Here is a 12,050-nt window from a genome sequence, read left to right as displayed (position 1 = left end):
GGAACTACTTGTTTTTTAGCAAGGACAATTTAATTGATCAAAAGTGTCTGTAAAAACATTTGTAATGTTAAAAAATATAAATTTTTAAATAATTGCTTTTTTTGAACTTTCTATTTATCAAAGAATCCTAAAAAATGTAGCATGGTTTTCACAAAAATATTAAGCAACACAACTGTTTTTAAACATTTAATAATATGAAGAAATGTTTCTTGAGCACCAAATCAGCATATTAGAATGATTTCTGAAGGATCATGTGACACTGAAGACAAGTAGTAGTAATGACTAAAGGAAATTCAGCTTTGCCATCACAGAAATAAATTACTGTATAAATATTTTAAAATGGAAAACAGTCACTTTAAAGGCATAGTTCACCCAAAAAAGAAAATTCTGTCATTAATGGCTCACCCTCATGTTGTTCCAAACCTTTAAAGAAAACTAAAATAATGACTTAGTTTAACAATTTCTTCTTTTCTATGTCAGTCTACACTCGTTTACAAGAGTAGTAGTTACATTGCTGTCTATGCAGGGTCAGAAAGCTCTTGGATTCCATCAAAAATATCTTAATTTGTGTTCAGAAGTAAACGAAGGTCTTGTTTGAAGGGTTTGAAACGACATGAGGTTGAGTAATTAATGACAATTTTCGTTTTTGGATTAACTTTCACTAAAATGGTTCAGTTTTTCTGTTTTTACTGTATTTTTTAAAGTAAATGCATCCCCAGTAAGCACAAGAAACTTCTTTCAAGAACATAAAAACCCCAAACTTTTGAACAGTACTGTATATGTGATTTGATGGATTGAGGAGCAGTTATGTAGTCACACTTCTCTCAGATGAGCACTAGTTCAGCACTGTTTATGAAGATTGAGGTAGACTGATGTAGACACATTTGACATGCGTTGGCAAATGAATCCAATAACACAAAATCAACTGATTCCTCATCTCGCCAAAAAGTGCAGGCTGGGCAAAAAGTGTACGTCTGTGGGCGAAGTGAGTGTTGTGTGTGGCACTCCACCCAGTCTGTGGGCTCTGCACCTTTAATTACTGACCTCACTGGATTCAACCAGAGCTCTGTTTCGCTGTGGCACCATCAGCGGCCGCAGCCTACAGGGAAAACCCTGCTCAGACAGAAGCCCTCATTGTGGGATGAAATATATCTGCTGCGGAGGGTCCGGACGGTGTTAGAAGTGAATGGTAGATTGCCAGACGTGACAGTGTTTGAGACCCTCTTGCTCAGATATTCACTGGAAATCTCTTGCGGGGAGTTCAAGTAGAGCTGGCACTGAGATACAGAGTGGCAGAGCTGTTTTGACAACTTGAAATGTATGAATTTGCACAGCTGTGTGGTATAATTTAGGTTAGTGGGTAGTAACACATCTCAGGCAAATAAATATACATGTTTGTGTGTGTTCTGCGAAGGAGTATGATGAAGAGTGGGGGAAGAAGATCCAAAGTGAGAAGTTTCGCTGGCATAACTCACAGTGGCTGGAGATGGTGGAAAGCAGACAGATGGAGGACGCCGAGCCCTACCTGTACGGAGACGACCCGGACGCTCTAGAGCAGCCAGATCTCTTCTACAGCACTGGTTAGAAACCACACATACACCCTCTCAGAAAAACATGGCTGAGACCACGAAAGACAGTCAGTGTTTTTTCTGTCTGCTAATATGACTTGATTGACATTGTGTGCCACAACTTGACAGATATGGAAAGTTAAAACCTTACTTTTAGATTTCCAGATTTTTGCATGGGGATTGCGATGCTGTATTTTGGCTTGATCGTCCGTCGAGTTGGTGTCATCAAAGGCTTGTCGTAGTGAGAGGTTGTCAGGAAGATAAATGAGGAGAGCTGCTGGGTGGAAGTGGCTCTGCTGGGTTGCTGTCTCATACGTTTGTTTGCTCTATATACTGTGTGTGTGTGTGTGTGTGCAGACGGTATGATGCCCCCTGAGCCAGGCCTCAGTCCAGACTTCTACAGCCAGTTCCACTCGCAGAATGGAGACTTCAATGCCTGGTGAGTGAGCAGCTGTTACCCTCATCAGCTTCGCTTGCATTAAATACAAATGTAAAATAATTTTGTGCTGTATTTTATTAAATAACAGGGCTGGCAATCAATTAAAAAATCAAACTATATATATTTACATTATATACCACGTAATTAAAGGGGACATTGGATGCAAAATTCAAATATGGTGCATATAAATGTGTCTTAGCAGTGTGAGGACACAACCACCCTACAGCTATAAAAATCCCTTCCCCGCTCACAACCGCTGACAGATTGTCCTGTATTAGCATAATTCCGCCGTCAGCCAGTTGTACGCTGACCACCGTTTTCTCCATGCTCGAGCAGCTGTAGCGACAACGTCTCGTAAGCAATGCAGGTGTTTTGTAGTTGGATGTAAAAGTGAACTTAAGAGTCTTCATTTTCTCCCGACATCAGAGCCAATGAGGACGCAGTGGATTAGTTTTGCTTTCGATGGTAAAACACCACCAAATACACAAAAAACAGAAGAAAGGGGCTAGATAAACAGCAGCTTATTATCGCTTAAAGAGACATGCACCGAAACATGTCGCTGTGAACAGAGCTGTTTTTGACAAGGTAAAAAGAGGGGTTGTTTTACACAACTATTGAAGAATTTAAGCATTTTGCAGACATTTCATGAAGACCCTAAAGCAGCCTTCACTAACAGGCGGACCGCGGTCCGGGTCCGGACCGAGAAGCCATCCCATACGGACCCGGACCTACAGCCAAAACGTCACCGTTAAGGTTATGATTTAAAAAACTGTCGGGACGTTTCTATTTCAACCAGCGCAGCTGTATGATTGTATGGTAGTGGAAACGCACAAGCCAGTTGCATGCGAGCTAAGCATACCACGTGATACCACTCAGCCTATCAAGTCTGATAAACATTGCGAGTCTACAGCTCAGACAGATGAGAGTGTTAAGCGGCAAGTTTCACATTAAAAGAGATGGTAAAAAAGAAAAGAAAGATAGCCATACATGAAACAGAGACACAGGCGACTGCGAAACAGGTGAGAAAGACGGAGAAAGAGAGAGAAACCGACGAGTGAGGCGGAGAAAAAGAGAAACAAACGAGTGAGACGGAGAAAGAGAGAAACAGGCAAGTGAAACGGAGAGAGAAACAGACGAGTGAGACGAAGAGAAACAGACAGAGAGAGCGTGAGAAACAGGCGAGTGAGACGGAGAAAGAGAGAGAAACGGACAAGTGAGACGGAGAAAGAGAGAGAAACAGACGAGTGAGACGGAGAAATAGAGAAACAGGCGAGTGAGACGGAGAAAGAGAGAAACAGACGAGTGAGACGGAGAAATAGAGAAACAGAGAAACAGACAGAAAAAGAGACGTTCAAGACTAAGAGAGAAAAAACTGAACAAATGGCGCTCTCCAAAAAAAGAAAGGTGGACAGCGAAAACAGAGCATTTAATCTGGAATGGACAGATTCATTTATGTTCATACTTCCCACTGGGAGCACTAAACCAGTGTGTCTCATATGTTCAGAAACTGTGGCTCTTATTAAAAGTGCCAATGTGAAACGCCATTATGAGACAAAACATAAAGGTTATGAACAAACATACCCACTCAAATCTGAAGTAAGATCACAAAAAATAAGTAGCCTCAGAGCCCAATATGACCAGTCCACTAGGATCCTGAGCCACACATTCACTGCCCAACAACGTGCTCATGAGTGTTCCCTCAGAGTTGCTTGGATTTTGGGTAAACACAAAAAGCCATTAACTGATGGAGGGGTTGTAAAAGAATGCATGAGTGCAGTAGCTGAAACACTACTTGATGGAAAACAAAAACAAGAGCTTTGTGATAAAATAAAGCAGATACCCATATCAGCATCATCTGCCACAAAGAAAAGTGAAATATTAGCTCAGGATGTGCTAACCCAGCTAGATGAAGCTGTGCATAAGGCATCATGTGTAAATATATAAAAATTATATTATAAAAAGTTAAATATATAAGCTATTACACTAACTTGTTAGACATTATGATCTAACTTGTTAGACATTATGATCTTGACTTTTGCTTCAAGAAATTTTCTCTGACTGGACCTCTTTAAACTTTAGTTGAATACCCCTGCCCTAAAGAATCATACCAACTTGTGGAAAATAGGCATACGATGTCCCCTTTAAAAGTATTGTAAAACATGTGTTCGCTAAAAAAAAAGCCTGTTTAGTGAAGCATTCTGTGATGACGCAAGTTAACTTTTATTTTATATTATATTTTGATAACACTTTAAGTTGTCATTGTTACACATTACATGTACTTACAATAATAATAACAATTAATTATGCATAATTACATGCAAGTAAGACAAACCCTAATCTAACCCTAATCACATAGTGAGTACATGTAGTTAATTCAAGAAGTCCACTTCCAGAACAAGAAAATTACAGATAATGTACTCACCCTCTTGTCATCCAAGATGTTCATGTCTTTTTTTCTTCAGTCGTACAGAAATTATGTTTTTTGAACATTTCAGGATTTTTCTCCATATAATGGACTGATATGGTGCCCCCGATTTTGAACTTCCAAAATGCAGTTTAAATGCGGCTTCAAACGATCCCAAATGTGGTTGTAAATGATCCCAGCCGAGGAAGAAGGGTCTTATCTAGAGTAATGATCGGTTATTTTTATTAACAAAATACAGTTTAAATACTTTTCAATCTCAAATGTTCATCTTGTCTTGTTCTGCCTGAACTCTGTGTATTCTGGTTCAAGACAGTTAGGTTATGTCGAAAAATGTTCTCCCTCAACTTCAAAAATTATTTCAAAATCATCCTACATCGCTGCGGAAGTGCTGACCCAATCTTTGCAAAGTGAACATTCAAAGAAAATCAAACACCCTTAACAAAAAAGGTAAAACAGCGATATAGGATGATTTTGAAGTTGAGGGAGAACATGAGATGGGAGTTTTTCAACATATCCTAACTGTCATGAACCGGTTCAGGCAGAGTAAGACAAGACGAGCGTTTGACATTAAAAAGTATATAAATTGTATTATTTTCATGAATATAACCAATCGTTTTGCTAGATAAGACCCTTCTTTCTCGGTTGGGATCATTTACAGCAGCATTTGGGATCGTTTGAAGCCGCATTTAAACTACATTTTAGAAGTTCAATCTCGGGGCACCATAGAAGTCCTTATATGGAGAAAAATGCTGAAATGTTTTTCTCAAAAAAACATAAGTTCTTTATGACTGAAGAAAGAAAGACATGAACATCTTGGATGACAAGGGGGTGAGTACATTATCTGTAAATGTTTTGGAAGTGGAGTTCTCCTTTAATATTACACAATATTACTTAAATGTATAATTACGCTGCAAAAGGACACCTTAAAAGCCAATCATAACAGTGCTCATTTACATAAAGAAAGAGATGGTTCACCTAAAAATCAAATTGTCATCATTTACTAATCCTCATTCAGACATGCATGACTTTCTTCTATGAAACACAGAAGATATTTTGAAGAACGTTAAGAACAACACTGCAGCTTATTGACTTCCATTTTTTGAGAAAAAAATAAACATTTGTTGACATTTCTCAAAATATCTTCTAGCAGTGAAAATCTTTCGGTACCTCACGGTTCTATTCAAATAGATTCTCGGGGCCACGATTCGATTAAAAATCCATTCAAGATTTTTTGCTTTAATCACAATTCACAATTTTTCATACATTTTCAAAAGCACCAATATTTTAATACAAAAACACACCAGTCTAAAGTATGGGTAGTCCTGACTCAAACAATTCCTAATTTCCTAATAAATTAAAAATATTTTACACTTCGGGATGTGTCCGAATCCGATCATACAGTGTTCATATCCGATCATACCTGAACGTGCTAAATGTGGCTAAAGTAAACAATCTCTCGAAGCAGCTCGTCACTCCACAGAGAGAAGAGAGGGGCGGGCTGAGCAGAGCTCATTTGCATTTGAAGGAATGGGATTATTTTTGCAGAGCTCATTTTGACAAGGTAAAAAGGGTGTCGTTTTACACAACCATTGAGAATTTTTAACCAAAGTATATTATAGACTTTTCATTAAGGCCCTAAAGAATCATATCTACTTGTGGAAAATGAGCATCCGATGACCCCTTTAAAAGTCATCCTCCTGTAGCCATCTACAATAAAGACAATATTACATCATGGATGTAATTTCATCAGTAGAATGTAACAACAGTCTTTGATATATCACAAAAATCCATATAAAAACACAAACATGTAATGCATTGAAAACAGCATAGGCTTCAGACCATCAGGCCATTGTTACTGTACCTGTTTTCTCACACCAGTTTGGTTTTTGGGTCTTCATAAAACCGCATTTTAAAATCTTCTACATTAAACATATTTTCAGCCTTTTTAATATTCTTTTAATCATTTGGACAGTATGATCACAGCCATTCAACAAAACACCAGGCAGCATTCCTCTGTCTCTACTCTGACGTTCTCATTCTCTCTGTCAACGATACTCTTTTGGCCCAAAAATAAACAAGCCTTTCAAGTCACATGCAGCCAAATATATTGTTCACATTCCTCTACAAACACACACACATATGAGTACAGATGAAATAACATTTCACCTCTCCATCCAATCCAGTGCTCACATTGCCTCTCTCAGAGGTGATCTGTGAGGAAATGGATCTCCCACTAGTGTGCAGCTCTGATAGTACATACTTACTCTTGTAGTCTAAACTCACCCTGATAGTGCGTACTTGATGCGATCTATTTCACTGGACTTGTTTATTTTGTGCCATGTGCTTTGTATGGAGAATGCGCTGCTCGTTGGCCTGTTTGTTTTGGCTGGGTTAGGATATGAGCACTTTGCGGACTGACGGCTGGGGCGCTGAGTGCCGCCGGGCTGTCATGTGGGTGAGGATAGAAGCGGGGATCCAGATGGAGGGGCGAGTTCTCCAGCGGCTCTTTGTAAAGTGATACATTTCAAATATACACCGAGGGTTGGGGGGCAACATTAGGGTCCTGGGATGAATGGTTTAATTTGAGTGGGCAGCTCTGAGTGGCAGAGGTTACCATAATAATCAAATAGATTTTCAGTCTTTACTTAAGACGCTTGTGAAACGATGTGTGTGAACGCAGGCCTTTTGGAGTGGTTTACTTCACGTGCTAACCTGAGAGACAGGTATTAGATCAACTCAAGCAGTCCATCATGATTCCCATGTAGGGTTGCTTGGTATATTGGAACTAAAATAGGCAGTGTGATGTACACTACCAGTCAAAAGTTTTTGAACAGTAAGATTTTTCTTCTGTTCAGCAAGCCTGCATTTATTTGATCTAAAGTACAGCAAAAACAGTAAAATTTAGAAATATTTTTACTATTTAAAGTAACTTTTTTTCTATTTGAATTTATTTTAAAATGTGATTTATTCCTGTGATTTCAAAGCTGAATTTTTAGCGTCATTACTCCAGTCACATGATCCTTCAGAAATCATTCTAATATTCTGATTTGCCGCTTAAAAAACATTTATTATTATGTTAAAAACATTGATTTTTTTCAAGGTTCTTTGATGAATTGAAAGTTCAGAAGAACAGCATCTGAAATAGAAATCTTTTGTAACATTATAAATGTTTTTATCATCACTTTTGATCAGTTTAATTTATGGTTTACGGTTATTTTAAATAGTAAAAATATTTGAAAAATTTACTGGTTTTACTGTACTTTGGATCAAATAAATGCAGGCTTGGTAAACTGTAGAGACTTCCTTAAAAAACATGAAAAATCTTACTGTTCAAAAACTGGTAGTGTAGATGAGATTAATACATGAGTTTTGTGACACTTAATAAATTTGACACTAAATAAATGTTTCATTTTTCAATTTATATATAAATAAAATCCAGATGGGTTGTTAACTAAAGCATTTGCATTCTTTGTAGGCAAAATTGAATAACCATCAAAACTAAGCAATATGACGATCATAAGATGACAACAGAGAAATTATTACAAATATGGGGCACTATTAAATCTGTTTTATTTTTTCCCAAATTCCATTTTTTCTGTTTTAATTTTTCTGGTTTCTTTTTCCCACGTTTTATTTTATTTTTTTAAATTTTTCTATTTCATTTTTTAATCAGAAGTATGTCTAATTAATTAAAATCATGAAACCCAACATAATTTAACAACAATTTATTAAAAGTTGAATAAAAATTATACTTTTTGAGGCACTATGAAATCCGCCTAATTTTTTTCCAAATTCCATGTTTTTCCCAAATTTTTGTATTTTTTTAGACTCTGTTTTAATAGTTAAATTAAAAATATTAAATAAAAAGCATGTCTAATTCATTGAAACAATGAATCTTACACAATTTAACAGCAATTTATTAAAAGTTTAACAAGTAAAATTTTTAAGGCTCCATGAAATACGTTTTTGTTTTATTTTTTTTCCCCTCTAATTTGGTTTTATTTTTACCAAATTCTGTTTCCCATTTTTTTTTTTTTTTGGATTCCATTTTAATGGCTTCATTAAATTTTACTAATCAAAAGCATATCTAATTAATTGATTTTATAAATACTGTAGAAATACTGTGTTGTGTATTTACATTTTTCTGTAAATAATTTCACTGGTAAATATTCCTTAAAAAAATAATGTTTTAATAAGAATTAATTTTATTATTAGTAGTAGTTTAGATTAAGTAATATATTTCTGTCACCATTTCTTCATGTGAAACCAAACTTTTATTTTGACGGGTTGCTGTGAAGACCTTCAAATTTCTGTTTTTATATGATATGAGCTTTTATGAGTTGATATGATTTTTTTGGTTTTTCTGTGTTAAAATAAGGTGTTAAAATGCTCATGAAGTGGCTCAAGGTTCATTTGTTCATGTACATACATTGAGGCGGCAGAGACTGAAAACACCGAAAGTACTACACACACACGCTTTGATATGTGTGAAATAAATTAAACTGCGTGTCTTCATTCACACAGAGACATATAGAATATGCAGGATTCATATAATTTTTTTTTTTTTTGCGGCTTACTATTCACAGACACTAGTTTTGTGTGTACTAACCTACTTTTAATTTATTCGTCCCACAATTGGCAAACTACATGACGTTTTGTACTGTAAATTCAATTTTTATGTCTAAAAAAATCATATCAACCCCAAGCCTGTAAGACAATTTATAAAAGCAAAAAATAAGGCAGAAAAGTGTAAAGTGTATGTATAATATATACATAATATAGGCTTGCTTTTGTGCTGATTGATCAAAGTACCAAAATCCAGTACAGATGAAAGAGAAACCAGTCAGTGAAAGATCAGAAAATATGACAGTTTTGAATAATTATATACAATATTATCACCCTGTGTCCTAGATACCCATATAATAATCACCAGACTGTTGATTCCCACCCCTAGAGATTGAGAACGAAGACAGATGAGGTGCTGAATGGAACTAAAACTGGTCACTCTTAGCGCGAGCGGGACACACTGTCTGCAGATGGGCTTCTGATGTCCCAGAGGAAAACCAGTTCTCTGTGCGTGTCTTTTGTGTGCACGCATCAGACTGACAAATCCGCCTTTATTCAAGCCGTGTGGCGCTGCGTGTCCCTAAAGCCCCGGGGAGCTTGGACGAGAGCGCGGCAGGAAAATAGAAAACAGGGATGTGGAGACGCAATCAGGCAAAGGAAGGGGAAAAAAGGGGGTGCTGTTGATTTGACACAGCCAAGGTAGGGCATGTAACCCGAGAAGTGACAGGATCGAGAGATCAAAGCACGGGCTGGAGAACAACTTGGGGAAAAAAGGAGGAGAAACGTCCTTTTATAAAAGAGCCGAGACCTGTTTCCTGTGCAAACACACTCTTCTGAGCTATGAAACAATGTCTGGTTAAAAGGGGCTTTTTTATGGGCACCTTTGGCCGTTTCCCCTCCCAGAACGTCAGGGCTGACCTGCCTCCCTATGAGCTGTCAATCCCATCCTCACTCAGCTTTTATTGCCCTGTTTTGAAGCCCCGTGCAGGAAGAGGTGACAGGAATGGACAGGAATGTGCTCGCTACGGATCACAGACCAGGTCTAGTCATGAAACCGAGATAAATCATTAGATGAATTCACATTAATGTTAATTTTCTTATCAGACCGAGTTCATTTTTTGGGCGTTAATATCATCCCGTAATTAATGACGTGATGACACCAAGTTGAAGTGCGAATGAACTCTGCTAACTCACAGCTATAAATTCTCCGCGCAATAAAAGCTCCCTCTCTGTAGACGATTATCCCGAACTCTGGAACCCTGTATTTCTTGCTTTCAAGGAAAGGCCAAGTGTTTAAAATTTAGGTGTTGGAGTTAAAAACAGAGGCGCGGAGCACCTACAGGTGGCGCCGACCCGCGCATGAATCCCTCTTACCCGCTGTTCAAATTCAGCCTGACAGATCTGGCAGGCCAATAGGAAAAAGACATATTTTAGACAGCAGAGTTTGTGAGTCGGGGTGCTAAGAGGAGCTGTGTTTGATTACTGGGGGTCATATGAGGCTAAAAACAACACAATGTAATGTGGGCACATAGGGGCAAAGCAAACAGCTCATAATTTAAAAGATGTAGGCTTGAACCTGTTGGTTTAGAGGGAGGCTGACAGAGCCAACGGCCAATTTGTTTCTAGAACCGCAGAGCTTTTTTGGCTCTGTGTGTTTTGAATGAGTGTTAAACGCTTGTCGAGGTGCAAGCAGCACAGGAACGTGTTACACCTCGGCTGTTTTACTCTCACTTCCGCAGTTTTGTTTAATCTAACAATTTTAGGACTATTTTGAATATTTAATACACACAGTGTGTAAAAACTCATTTTGTCCCTCAACTTACTCAACTTAAAGCCACTACCATGAAAATGGATAAATTTGATTATTTATTTTTAATAAGATATCTGTGTTTGTGAGAATATAAATTAGATTCTATTTAAAAGATGTTTTCAGGAATATTTTATATAGTTTGTACAGCAGAAATATAAGAGCTGACAAAATTGTACCGCTGTTATTTCATATGCACATTTATACACATTTTTGCTGGAAAACTAAGGCATTGAATGTACAATGTTCCTCATATATGGATAATTTTCTTTTTGCTGATGCTTCAAAAAAAAAAAAAAAAAATCACATTACACAAAATTTGAATTCTTGGTATTTAAAAGTCAGCTAAATAATGATTTCCAAAGAAATTATATATATAATTTATAATTAACATATTATTAATTTATATTTATATATATATATATATATATATATATATATATATATAATGTCTTTTTGTATACATTTACATTTATATACATCTCTTTATGTGTATGCATGTGTTTACATTTTCAATTATAAAATAATAATTATGAAATTTAAATTCTATAATGTTTATATAATATAATTATAGTTGTCTGAATATATTAAATGTAAATTGTTAATATATAGAAGTAAATCTGAATATATCTTTATAAATCTGAATATGGATACAAATCTAAATATACAATATATTTAGAAGTAAATCTGAATATATAGTTATATGTCTGATATCTGATATAATATTATACATATATAGACACGCACAATTTTTGAACAGTAAGATTTTAATGTTGTTTAAAGAAGTCTCTTCTGATTACCAAGCCTGCATTTATTTGATCCAAAGCACAGCAAAAACAGTACAGTTTTGAAATATTTTTATTGTTTAAAACAATTGTTTTCTATTTGAATGTATTTTATGTAATTTATTCCTGTCATTTCAAAGCTGAAAACAGCTAAGTAGATTTTTTCAGGTTTCTTTGATGAATATAAAGTTCAGAAGAACAACATTTATCTGAAATAGAAAATTTTTGTAACATTATAAATGTCTTTATCATCACTTTTGACCAATTTAAAGCATCCTTGCTAAATAAAAGTATTAATTTCTATAATTTATTTCCCCAAAAAAGAAAAAAATATATATACTGACTCCAAGCCTTTGAATGGTATAGTGTTACAAATGTTACAAAGGCTTTTTATTTCAGATAAATGCTGATCTTTTAATATTTCTATTTAATAAGGAATCCTTAAAAAAAATGTACTCAA

At 36.0% G+C, this 12,050-nt stretch overlaps 1 protein-coding gene across 1 annotated transcript in view; it reads left to right on the top strand.

The window, feature by feature from the left end:
• kifap3b (kinesin-associated protein 3b) overlaps positions 1-12,050 on the top strand; it is a 48,739-nt gene that overhangs the window by 35,289 nt on the left and 1,400 nt on the right. The window contains exons 18-19 of the mRNA XM_051135450.1: positions 1,415-1,580; positions 1,926-2,007. Coding sequence (XP_050991407.1) covers positions 1,415-1,580; positions 1,926-2,007 — 248 coding nt within the window. The remainder of the gene's footprint in view (positions 1-1,414; positions 1,581-1,925; positions 2,008-12,050) is intronic.

The sequence above is a fragment of the Labeo rohita genome, chromosome 2 (assembly GCF_022985175.1).
Source record: "Labeo rohita strain BAU-BD-2019 chromosome 2, IGBB_LRoh.1.0, whole genome shotgun sequence".
Lineage (NCBI taxonomy): Eukaryota > Metazoa > Chordata > Actinopteri > Cypriniformes > Cyprinidae > Labeo > Labeo rohita.
The sequence above is the reverse complement of the archived record's forward strand: the minus strand, read 5'-3'. Positions and strand labels throughout refer to the sequence as shown.